This window comes from Pongo abelii, chromosome 9 (genome assembly GCF_028885655.2).
Source record: "Pongo abelii isolate AG06213 chromosome 9, NHGRI_mPonAbe1-v2.0_pri, whole genome shotgun sequence".
NCBI classification, from domain to species: domain Eukaryota; kingdom Metazoa; phylum Chordata; class Mammalia; order Primates; family Hominidae; genus Pongo; species Pongo abelii.
Genome location: NC_071994.2, coordinates 106,277,164 through 106,290,729, shown reverse-complemented (window position 1 = coordinate 106,290,729; position 13,566 = coordinate 106,277,164). Strand labels below are relative to the sequence as shown.

General features: G+C 34.4%; 1 protein-coding gene across 6 annotated transcripts in view; it reads right to left on the bottom strand.

The window, feature by feature from the left end:
- The window catches only part of DYNC2H1 (dynein cytoplasmic 2 heavy chain 1), a 360,273-nt gene that overhangs the window by 213,654 nt on the left and 133,053 nt on the right, over positions 1-13,566 (bottom strand). For all 6 annotated transcript variants that reach the window (XM_054523746.2, XM_054523748.2, XM_054523747.2 and 3 more), the window contains 5 exon segments: positions 9,450-9,613; positions 7,349-7,468; positions 6,652-6,786; positions 5,152-5,295; positions 2,926-3,015 (listed from right to left, as the gene is read on the bottom strand). In XM_054523746.2, coding sequence (XP_054379721.1) covers positions 2,926-3,015; positions 5,152-5,295; positions 6,652-6,786; positions 7,349-7,468; positions 9,450-9,613 — 653 coding nt within the window.

Here is a 13,566-nt window from a genome sequence, read left to right as displayed (position 1 = left end):
GAGCATTTACTCCATTTACATTTAAGGTTAATATTGTTATGTGTGAATTTGATCCTGTCATTATGATGCTGGTTATTTTGCCCGTTAGTTGATGCAGTTTCTTCATAGTGTTGATGGTCTTTACAATTTGGTATGTTTTTGCAGTGGCTGGTACTGATTTTTCCTTTCCATATTTAGTGCTTCCGTCAGGAGCTCTTGTAAGGCAGGCCTGGTGGTGACAAAATTTCTCAGCATTTGCTTGTCTGTAAAGGATTTTATTTCTCTTTCATTTATGAAGCTTAGTTTGGCTAGATATGAAATTCTGGGTTGAAAATTCTTTTCTTTAAAAATGTTGAATATTGGCCCCTACTCTCTTCTGGCTTGTAGGGTTTCTGCAGAGAGATCCACTGTTAGTCTGATGGGCTTCCCTTTGTGAGTAACCCGACCTTTCTCTCTGGCTGCCCTTAACATTTTTTCCTTCATTTCAACTTTGGTGAATCCAACGATTATGTGTCTTGGGGTTGCTCTTCTCAAGGAATATCTTTGTGGTGTTCTCTGTACTTCCTGAATTTGAATGTTAACCTGTCTTGCCAGGCTGGGGAAGTTCTCCTAGATAATATCCTGAAGAGTGTTTTCTAACTTGGTTCCCTTCTCTCCGTCACTTTCAGGTACACCAATCAAACGCAGATTTAGTCTTCTCATATAGTCCCATAATTCTTGGAGGCTTTTTTTGTTCCTTTTCATTCTTTTTTCTCTAATCTTGTCTTCATGCTTTATTTCATTAAGCTGATCTTCAATCTCTGATATCCTTTCTTCCGCTTAATCAATTCAGCTATTGATACTTGTGTATGCTTCACGAAGTTCTCGTGCTGTGTTTTTCAGCTCCATCAGGTCATTTATGTTCTTCTCTAAACTGGTTATTCTAGTTAGCAATTCCTCTAACCTTTTTTCAAGGTTCTTAGCTTCCTTGCATTGGGTTGGAACATGCTCCTTTAGCTTCGAGGAGTCTGTTATTACCCACCTTCTGAAGCCTACTTCTGTCAATTCGTCAAACTCATTCTCCGTCCAGTTTTGTTCCCTTGCTGGCAAGGAGTTGTGATCCTTTGGAGAAAAAGAGGCATTCTGGTTTTTGGAATTTTCAGCCTTTTTGCACTGGTTTTCCCTTATCTTCGTGGATTTATCTACCTTTGGTCTTTGATCTTGGTGACCTTCGGATGGGGTTTTTGTATAGATGTCCTTTTTGTTGATGTTGATGCTATTCCTTTCTGTTTGTTAGTTTTCCTTCTAACAGTCAGGCCCCTCTGCTGCAAGTCTGCTGGACTTTGCAGGAGGTCCACTCCTGACCCTGTTTGCCTGGGTATCACCAGCAGAGTCTGCAGAACAGCAGACTCTTCCTGTTCTTTCCTGCTGCCTGTTCTTTCCTCTGGAAGCTTCGTCCTAGAGGGGCACACACTAGATGCCAGCTGGAGTGCTCCTGTATGAGATGTCTGTCGAACCCTGCTGAGAGGTGTCTCCCAGTCAGGAGGCACAGGGGTCAGGGACCCACTTGAGAAGGCAGTCTGTCCCTTAGCAGAGCTCAAGCTCTGTATTGGAGATCCGATGCTCTCTTCAGAGCCAGCAGGCGGGAACGTTTAAGTCTGCTGATGCTGCGCCCACAGCCGCCCCTTCCCCCAGCTGCTCTGTCCCAGGGAGATGGGAGTTTTATCTATAAGCCCCTGACTGGGGTGTGGCCTTTCTTTCAGAGATGCCCTGCCCAGAGAGCTTATGAAGGATTTATTCTGTATCTCAAATAAAGATCCTCAACAAAATCACAAAAATTACTATCCTGTTCTAAAAATATACTAACTGTATATTTTTCAACATTTTCTAAGAAGACCATATAATTGAACCATAATAATTCTATTTCTCTCAATTAATTGCCTTTACAAAGCTATTCTTCAACATTATGTCTTAAGCTATACCCAAAGATTGCTATTTTAAAAAAAAAAAAATTTTGGCCGGGCGTGGCGGCTCATATCTGTAATCCCAGCACTTTGGGAGGCTGAGGAGGGCAGATCACATGAGGCCAGGAGTTTGAGACACCCTGGTCAACATGGTGAATCCCTCTCTCTACTAAAAATACAAAAGTTAGCCAGGCATGGTGGTGCATGCCAGTAGTCCCAGCTACTTGGGAGGCTGAAGCAGGAGAATGGCTTGAACCCAGGAGGCAGAGCTTGCAGTGAGCCAAGACTTTGCCACTGCACTCCAGCCTGGGCAACAGAGAGAGACTCTGTCTCAAAAAAAAAAAAAAAAAAAAAAATTCTAAGTACAAAAAGGCCTCTGCGTTTTCTAATATCTAAAATTTCTAAAATATTGTCCGATGTGTGTTCTCTTCTGGAACACATGTAATATGAAGACTTCTGTAAAAAATTTCTTTCATAACTCAGGATCAAATACTAGTTTATTTCCTAATGCTAACAATGCAAAATAATTTTGTTCCTCAACCCCAGAGACATTGGACAATGTCCACAGACATTTTTTATTCTCACAATTGACGGGAAGGAATGCTGGAAGGCAGAGACACTGCTAAACATCCTAAAATGCACAGAACAACATCCCACACAACAAAGAATTATGTAGCCCAAAATGTCAGTTGCTGAGGATGAGAAAGTCTAGCTATATAATGAGATACATAATCCACTGTCATTATCTCTTTCGGTGACCATTGGAATATTTAGAACTAAGTCAGCTAACCCAGTGTTTGCTCTCCCTTCTTCACTTGTCACTTTTTTCCCCACTACAACCAAGAATCCTACAAGGCATTCCAGTTAAATGTTCTGGAAAAATACCAGAAATACCATTTTTAATACCTTTCCAGTAGGGAAAGAGTTATACTATAACTATAAATATTATGTTAAATCACAGAACAAGTAGTATTTTATATTTGAAAAATATGATGCTTCTTACCTTAAATAGACAACGACATATATATTCATATACCATATGTTGTAATGAGCTGATAAGTGTCTGGATTCTCTGTTCTGTATTTTCAGAATCCTGTAGATTATAATTGGAAATTCATTAGGAAATTTATAAACATTTAAAAAGTACTCCTATAAATTGTTCCTCCAGATTCAAAGCTGATTCTGAAACAAGTATCTTCAACCATCAAATTCAAGGGATTAAACAAGTGCATTAAACTTGTATACTAATATAATATAAAAAAAGATGCATCTTTCTTTAATGTATAAAGCCTTCAACAAATGAAAATTACAATCAATTCCCAATGATACAACATAAGTTGAATTTTATCATATCACTCTCCTATCAGCATTAAAGTACTATCTACATCAATCTAGGTTAAGGCCATTTTAATTATTTATATTATAATTATCAATCCAGCCCCAAAACAATATGACAAGAATACCTTATAAAGAATTTTCTTATTCTCAATATGGGAACCTCAATGATCTTAAATCATGTGCTGCAGGATGAATAAGGATGAACAATAACTTTGAAAATGATGCTGTAAAAACTCACATAAAATTTTAGTTTTTGATCTGATATAATAATTCCATTTTGCAAGATTGTAATAATTGAAAAACATGTTATTAGTGTCTATTTCCTTTGATTAAAGAAAAATTGTTTGGCTTAGAAATGGAGGAAGGGAAGGTTGTCAATCTGTCCTTTTCCCTTAGTGTGATGTAAGTTTTACATCTCAGAGAGCATTTGGAGAATACATGTCTTATGAAGATCAATTCTGGTATAACAATTAGACTAAATTTGCTTGCTTCCTTGTGATTTATAAATTAATACCAAGAAAAAAACCTAGTAAAACAATTTTAATGCTTAGAAAAATACATCCAGAATCAGCAGAGAAATGTGTGAAATTAGTATAAAGAAAACATTATGAACTAGAACTCAGATGCATTAATCCTAGGCTTCTAGCCTTGTAGTAGTATGTTCTAACCAAGACAACTAATCATTACTTTAGATAGCAAATACTTGTATTCATTTCACTATATGTTAACAAAGATCACAATGTGAAATTGAGACTTGGATTTCCTAAAAGTCACTCTATCATAAGACACAGTACTGTACCTACAAGATCCAGTAGATTTTCTAAACAACAGAAAGAAAGTTTTGTACTCTACATAGATTTGTGACTACTTCAGCCAATACAATACAGCAGAAATGACACAGACCTAAGGCTGCATTTTAAAAGGCTATTCAGTTTCAGCCTTATTCACTGAAACACACACTTAGTGCCTTGAGCTAAAAAATAAGAAGTCCATCCATCTACTCAGTGCTGTGAAAAAGTCAAGCCTCCTGCAGAGGTGCTGCAGTTGGCAGTCCTGTCGTCAATTCCTCCCGCCCACAGCACCAGACGGGCAAGTGAAGCACCTGCCTTAGCCCCTCAACTCTCAAGTCCTCCCAGCTGAGGTCCTAGACATTGTGAAACAAAGTCATCCCTGCTGAGTCCTGACTAAATTTCCAATAGAATCAATAAGCATAAGAAAATAGTTATAATCGGCCAAGTTTCGGATTACTACGATACTCAACAGAAATAATCAGAACAATGTGCATATATGGGAAGTGGTTAAATAAAGTATGGTATAGCCTCACCATCTCTTAAAAACATTAAGTTTATTTTCACTGGTAGGAAAGCTGTCCATAATACACTAATACACTTTTTAAAGTACAGTATTGTATCTTTTAGTTAAAACAATTTGTTATCCTTTAATACATATTTCCCTCCATTAGAATACATGCTTGATAAGGCAGTGGACACTTGTATCTCCATTATCTGGAAAGTTACCGCCTTAAACAACAAGGATATATAATAAAATGTTAAATGTGTTTTCCCCAGGTAATGATATTATGGGGATAATTCTTATTTTTATATCTTTCAGAATCACTGGGTTTTTTTAATGATTATATATTACTTATTAATTTGTACTCAGAACATAAACTGTTTTCATTAAAAAGACTGTCACATTGGGACACCTTGTTAACAATATAAAAAGAAATTAAGTAACTAATTTCTTATATAGCTTAAAAGTGTTACATGTGGTCTTTTGGAACATAATTCTATGAAAGTTTGCTTAATAATTTTTATCATAAATTAAGTACTATCCCTAGTAAAGTGATCCCTGTAATTCAATCTCAGGTACAGGGTATCCAACAGCTTACCTGTTTGTTTTGTAGAGCTCGTTGGAAAAGTCGGAGAAAAGCAGCCAAACTAAAACGGTACATGTTATTAATTTTGGACAAATCAGAAATAATGAAGTACATCTTGCTGGCACTCTCAGCCAGCGGGAGATAGGCATCCCGTTCCTATGGATCAAGAGATCGGTAGGGGATAGGGTGGAAACACCTTAGAATTAGTACTTTACTGCCACCTAAAGACTACAATGCACATATCTACCCAAGTAATAAAAAAACCTTACTTTTTCTATACACATAAAACAAATGAAGATGATGAATCATGGTTTCTAACTAAAAAAGATAGCAAAATCTAGTTTTTCTTCCTCATTTTTATAAAACTGAAAAGAATATATGTCTTAGTCTATTAAGGCTATCTATAACAAAATACACTAAACTGGTTCTGCTTTTATATAACAGAAATTTATTTCGCCCAGTTCTGGAAGCTGGGAAGTCCAAGATCAAGGTGCCAACAGATTTGGTGTCTCGTGAGAGCTTGTTTCCTGGTTCACAGAAAGAACTGCTTCTTGGTGTGTTCTCACATGCTGGAAGGGGCTAACAAACTCCCTTGGCCTTCTTTTATAAGGTTACTAATCCCACTCATGAGAGCTCCACCCTCATGACCTAGTCGCCTTCTAAAACCTCCACCTCTTAATACTATTACACTGCGGATTACATTTCCACATATGAATTTTTGGGGTGATGAGGACACACAAATATTCAGACTATAGCAATATATTTTAAACACCTTTCTACCTCTCAGTTGACAGAGCTAGAAGTGGTTCACAGATTGGTCTTAATGAGGACCAACAGCACTAGTATTAGGGGAAAGTGGGTAACATGAAATGGTTAATATTTGTGATAAGAGAATAGATGATCCAATTTTACATTTCAAAAGAGAATCAGTTAAGGTAACGCAAGACAGCACAGCACTATTAGGCTATTTCTGATGTGAAGAAAAGTTCAAACTATGGGTACAGAATTGGTGACAATACAAACACTGATGGAACTAGAGGTAGAGAAGATGACTCTAACAGGTGTCCACATTAGGATAATAAAGTACCCAGCACTGTTCATTATAGGCATGAAAAGAGCCAATAACTGTAGCTTAGAGCTTATAACCCTTTTAATTAGTATATTTAACTTGCCTTAAGTTCTAAGAATGGCAAAGATATTCTCTAATACTCATTTTCAATATACTCATTTCCAATTTCAGTATAAAATTGCAGCTCTACCTTTAGATAACATTATGCCAGAAATCAGTAGAAGGCAGCAGGGTATATTGACAAACACTCCTTATCCTCAATGTGCCAATATCTGAATTCCCTCTCTACAATAACTAGAATCAAACCCAACATTCTGATGTTTTTGAATAGCTTTTCTTTTTACATCATCTTTCCCCTGAGGACCTGATTCTACATTTTCTATCATATTAACCTAAATGTTCAAGAAAACATAATACGAAATTACAAAGAAGGAAATAATTACTTGATCAAGGGAAATTTGGAGTTTGTAAGATTCTTTAAGTGACTCTTGAATAAGTGCACTGCTTGCTTTTGTCTGATTCAAAGACTCAATCAAATCCTTATTTTCCAAAATATTGCCTTGAGATGTGGCAAGTGTCTGTAGGGAAAGTTAACAATATGAACATTATTACACATATAAAAATAACCAATTAAAGCAAGCCCACATTAACTGTCATTCATTTGATGTTTATGGCAACTTATGTTATTTTAGAAGAATTTCAACATTTTATAGCCCTCTTAAAGTTTTATTCTGTTTTTATTATAGCCTTATATCTAATGAATTAATAAATTATTTTATGAAACTATATCATTATCAAACATAGCAAGGTATTAATTTTGTCAATTTAATAAAAAATAAAAACTAAAGTTACAGATTGTTATAATTTCTTGCTTTTAATGCTTCTTGAAATTATGAGCATATAATTAAATAATAAAACAATACAAATTAGTTAAAAATTGCTAGTCTTAAACATTGCTCATTAAGATCTTGTATTCCAAAAGATAGCTCCCCTTTTTGTTAGAATTTTGACTGTAAGATATACACTAATATGTCTTTGGAAAAAAAATCTGAAGATACTATTAATTTTCTAAACACTGTTATTTGTACTCGTTAAAAAAAAGTAATACGAAAGAAGTAACCTAAATAGCTAGACTTTCACCTCTAGAAGAGATTCTTCGAGCTTGGCTAGCTGTATTTTCTTATCTTCTTCCTGTTGTAATAGTTTTGTTTTCTGTTCTTCTAAATCAGGTTTCTCATGCTGAATGGTTAAAGCTAAAAGCTTGGGAAAACAAAAAGACAAGGTAATGCTAGCAATAAGGCTTACAACAAAACAAAAACTTCCTGCAAACAGGCCTTGTGTTTGACAGACTATTACAAATATGATACTATGTTATCTCATTTCATTCTTTCTAATTAAACATAAGACACCTTCAACAATTACATCTGATGAAAAAGAGACAAAACAATTAGTTAAGCTGATCAGTAAAATATTAACTACTGAAGAAAAGCTGTAAGAAAGTGCATTACTTAACATATCAATTTGTAATATTTAGTTTTAAATTAAATATACTAAATTATGAGATTACTATTCTTTTAATAGTAAGTATTCACATTAACAAATAAAAAGGGCCAGGCATGGTAGTTCACGCCTGTAATCCCAGCACTTTGGGAAGCCGAGATGGGCGGATCACAAGGTAAGGAGTTCGAGACCAGCCTGGCTAACATAGTGAAACCCCATCTCTACTAAAAATACGAAAAATTAGCCGGACGTGGTGGTGGGCGCCTGTAATCCCAACTACTCGGGAGGCTGAGGCAGGAGAATAGCTTAAACCCGGGAGGCAGAAGTTACAGTGAGCCGAGATCGTGCCATTGCACTCCAGCCTGGGCAACAGTGCCAGACTCCATCTCAAAAAAAAAAAATAAAATAAACAAATAAAAAGATAAAATACTATGTCATCAAAACCACAATGAGATACCACTTCACTCCCACTTGAATGACTACAATTAAAAAGATACATAATAACCAGAGTTGGCAAGAATATGGAAAAAAGAGGAACCCTCCTATACTACTGGTGGGAAAGTAAATAGTGCAGCCACTTTGGAAAGATTTGTTTGTTTCTTAAATTGCCAAATATAAAGTTACCATAAGACCCAGCAATTCCACTAAAAAAACCATTGAATTATACATTTTAAATCAGCAAGTTGTATGGTATGTACATTGTATTTGTTAAAGCTGTCATCTGTGAAGCTGTTGAAAAATGCTATGTCAAATTGTTAACTCTGAATACTAAAATAGAGAAAGACATTGGTATAAAATATATAATTCAAAATCTGCTGTACAAGCATCTTCATTTAGTTCTTGCTAAAGTAAGACCTACATAGCTCCTTTTTTGCAACTACTGTGGAGATCTTTTACATAGCAGGAGCAATTCTGTCAATTAATTCTGCCAAGTTTTGAGTGATTGTCACATTGTTTTATTTAAAAGAAGTATCATCAAGTCAATCAAAAGATATTGTTCATTAAAATATACTTGATGAGTCATATGGTATAGAAAGAAATATTTTGAAAGGACAATTTTAAAAATTACAATCAAGTAAAAATTGCAGCAAATATGTATGCTATCATATAAATCAAAAGATGAAAAAAATCTACTATTGTTAGATGAGTAAAAAATAGGATGATACTCCAAAAGTCAACTGGCATTATATCTTTAAAGGGGAAAAAATGAGTTAGGAAACATGTAAGTATGGACATGAAAAATCATTTTGAAATTTATGTAATAATTCTAAACTGTAATGAGCCATATGAAGATAAATTGACTTCAAAGACGCCATGTGTTCTAATGGTTAAAAAAAAATGCTGGCTCAGGAATCAAAGACTCTTAACTAGCTGAACAAGTCAATTAGCTACACTTTTCACAATTAAATTTCAGTTTTCAAACCAAAAATATAATGTAGATGATCTTAATCTCTATGATCCATCAATCTCTCAAATTCTACCATATATAACAGAAATAAACTTTAAAATTAGAGTTATATTAAAAGGAGCAGCAATTTGACATTAGCATCAAATTTACAGGTCTAATACATATGTTAAATGAAATAAGCCAGCATGCTTCACTCCATCATACAAGTATTATTTTCAAAATCATAAATGTAAATACTAATTAGTCTAACAAAATAGCTTCTCACTCACAACGTCTAATAGGAATATAAAGCTCAAAAATATTCCAAGGTAAATTATTATTATCTATGTATACCTGCCCTCGTAATCCACTTCTTGTTGTAGTAAAGTTAACCTCAGTAACAATGGAAGCTGCATCCGGTGGAATAAAAGGATTTGGGTTTCTTGTTGACAAAAAGAGGCGGAATTCTTCATTGTAGTCAATAATTTTGTCACCTATTTGTACCACATAACGTGGTCCTATTTAAAAAAAAAACATACACACACAATTAGTTGGTCTGAATCTTCTGTATTTCGCTACACAATATTTGAAAATATAATTTTTAAGTACTTCTAAATATAGGCTTTTCAACAGAGTCTAAGACAGCAAAAGTTGGGTTACCTGAGATACTATTAGCAGAATGTTCTATTTATCAGCACTTATGCAAGTAATGATAAATAATATTCACTAAGAAGATCCTGGGATACTGAAGCACCCAAGGAATATCTATTCGCATTCAGTATGGTTTTAACATTAATATGTTTCATATTCCAAACTGCTCTGAAATGGCTGATTATAGGTGACAAAAATAGAAATCCTCAATTATATTTTTTCTTTATTTCTAAATTCATCATTTTAAAAGCGTTTATTGTACTAGTATTTAAGATACAGTATTTGAAAACAGAATGATGGTTAAAAAAAGATTATCAACATGAGTAACTGAAAAATATACATTATCAACAAAATGAAACAGCAACCTACAAACTTGGAAAGAGTTATTTATAAACCATATATCAGATAAGCAGTTAATATCCAAAATGTATAAAGAAAAAACTCATACAACTCAATAGCAGAAAGATGAATAACCTGATTAAAAAGCGGGCAAAGGACCTGAATAGACATTTCTCCAAAGAAGATACAAATATGGCCAACAGCTATATGAAACAATGCTCAATATCACTTATCATGAGGAAATGTAAATCAAAACCACTGTGAGATATCAACTCACACCTGTTAGGACGGGTATTATCAAAAAGACAAGAGATAACAAATGTTGATGAAGGTACGGAGAAAAGGGAATTGTTGGTGGGAATGAAGACCAGGGCAGCCATTACGAAAAATGGTAGGAAGGTTCCTAAAGAAATTAAAAACAGAACTACCATATGACCCAGCAATCTTTTTTCTGGGTATATGCCCAAAGGAAGTAAGTCACCACCTCATAAAGATATCTGCACTCCCATTTCTTCACAGCATTATTCACAATAGCCAAGACATGGAAACAACCTGAATGTCCATCAACAGATCGGATAAAGAAAATGTGGGTCAGGCGTGGTTGCTCATGCCTGTAATCGCATCATTTTGGGAAGTTGAGACTGAAGTACCACTTGAGACCAGAAGTTCAAGATCCATCTGGGAAACATACTGAGACCTCGTCTTTGCAAAAAAAAAAAATTTTTAATTAGCTGGGCATGATGGTATGTGCCTATAGTCCAACATACTCAGGAGGCTGAGGCCAGAGGATCATTTGAGCCCAGGAGTTCCAGGTTACAGTGAGCTATGATCACACCACTGTACTCAAGCCTGGGCAACAGAGTCAGACCCTGTTCTAAAAAAAAAAAGGAAAAGAAAAGAAAACATGATGTGTATACACAAACACCCACACACACACAATGGAATAATCTTCAGTCACAAAAAAGAAGTAGATCCTGCCATTTGCCATAACATGTATAAACCTGGAAAACATTATACAAAGTAAAGTAGGCCAGACACAGAAAGAAAATTACTGCTTGATCTCAAATATACACAGACAGAGAATAAAACAGTATTTACCAGGGGCAGGTAGCAGGGGAATGAAGGAGGGGATGGGAGATGTAGTCAAAGAATACAAAATAGCAGATATGTAGGATGATTAAGTCTAGAAATCCAATGTACAACACGAGGACTGTAGGTAACAAAACTATTGCATTTGGGATGTTGTGCTAAATGAGTAGAGTTTAGCTGCTCTTGACACACGAAAAGGGGGCTAGCTGTGTAAATTGATAGATACGTTAATTTGCTTTATGACAGTAAAGCATTTTATAATCTACATGTATCCCATAATATAATACTGTAAATCTTAAACATGCACAATAAAATATTTTTTGTATTTACATACCATGTAAATACTAGCCCAAAAAGTTAGTGTAACCACTCTAATATCAGACTCTAAAGCTTGAAACATTTATAGAGATAAAGAACATTTCATAATGATAAATAAGACAACTGAATAGAAAGATATCACATTTCCAAAAATGTATGCATCTAATAACATAGCTTTCAAAATATTTAAAACAAGAACTGACAGAACTAAAAGACAAATTCAAAATCACAGAAACTTTAGGATATTTATCTCAATATATGATAAAGCAAAGAAAAAAATAAGTTAGGGCATAGATTTGAACATCACAATTTACAAACTTGACACTATTAATTAACCTGTACAGAAAATTAAACCAAGCAAGAGCAAAATTCATACAATTTTCAAGTTCCACAGAACATTTATAAAAAATAACCAAATGCCAGATCAGAAAGAAGGCTCAACGGAATTCAAAAAATTAAAATACTTTACAATAAGTTCTATGACTAAATGGAGACAAGCTACATATCAATAACAAATATGTAACTAGAAAATCTCCAACCACCTGAAAATTAAATAACAAAATGCTAAGTAATTTATGAGTTAAAAAAAGAAACTGAAACTTGGGTGGGAAGCTGAAGAAGGGTGTAAAGGAAAATTGATAGACATAAATGCATATATTAGAAAAAAGAAAAGACTATCAATATTTTGATTTTCCATTTCAAAAATCTAGAAAAGACCAAATAAAATCTGGAGAAAGTAATCAGAATGAAATAACAAAGAGCAACATCAATTTTAAAATACAGTTCAGAAAATCAACATTAAAAGTTGGTTGGCTACACACAGACTTGGGAAATACGGTAACATTAGATAGTGGGATTCCAAAAATGAGGGGGGATCACAGGCTAAAAAACTTCCTCTGGGGTACTATGTCCACTATCTGGGTGATGTGATCAATAGAAGTCCAAACACAGCATCATGCAATATACGCTTGTTAAACAAACCTGCATATGTCCCCTGTGAATCTAAAATTAAAATTTTAAAAATTGAAAGTTGGTATTTTGAAAAGATTAGTAATATTGATAAATCCCTATCAAGACTAATCAATGAAAAGGATAACAAAAATTATCAATATCAGGAAAAATGAAACATCATTACAAAGCCAACAGACATTGAAAAGATGAGAATATTATTTAAAATATATACTATGTGATAATTTAGATAAAACAATCGCCTAAAAAAATACGACTTAACCAAAGCTGACAGACACACAAAAAACACAATACAAACAAAACAAAATAATCCCAGTGTTTAAAGAGCCATAGCTCACGTTTACCAGCTCTTTACAATGAAAGATAGAACATCATGGGAAATTGTGCATTGTGTCAGTAAAAAGGACTTAATAGAGGCTTGTTAGAGGATTTTGGCTCATGTTAGGCGATTTATAAATAATTCAAGAAAAATGTACTTTTCCTGGGAATTGGGTGTGATCAGAAAGAGCAAACAATGGTTTAGTATCTTAATTTTTATGTAGGAGGTAAGAGAAATGGAGTGGGACTAAACTATCATTGGTAAAGAAGCAGGAGTCACTCATATTAACTGGGAGAAGAGAATGTTTGGTTATTTTTGTGTTATGGAAAGTGTTCCTATTTTTTGTGCTCAAACATGACTGCAGTCGGAGTGACCTCTCGGATGTTGGTGTTTTATGAAATGATTTATGTTCAACAGGAGTACACAAAGTCCAAGCTCTTAGAATCTGGCCAGATCTCAGTCTAGAGTAGTCAGGTGCTGCTTTTTTTCTTTCTCATTTACTCAAAGTACAAAAAGAAGCAAAACCTCTCTATGCTGTTATAAGTTAGGAATGTGGTTATCCTTGTGGAGAAGGGGTGTAGTAAATAAGTGGGCTTCTGGAGTGCTAATAAAGCTCTTATGTCTTGATCTGGGTGTTTATACAGGTGTATTCAGTTTGTAAAAATTCATTAGCTATAAATTTAGGTATTCTTTTCTTTATGCATATTTATTTTTAAATAAAAAGTTAAAATAAAAAAATGGTTTTCTTTGGTGAGCAGAACTAGTCACGGGAAGGGAGGAACAGAA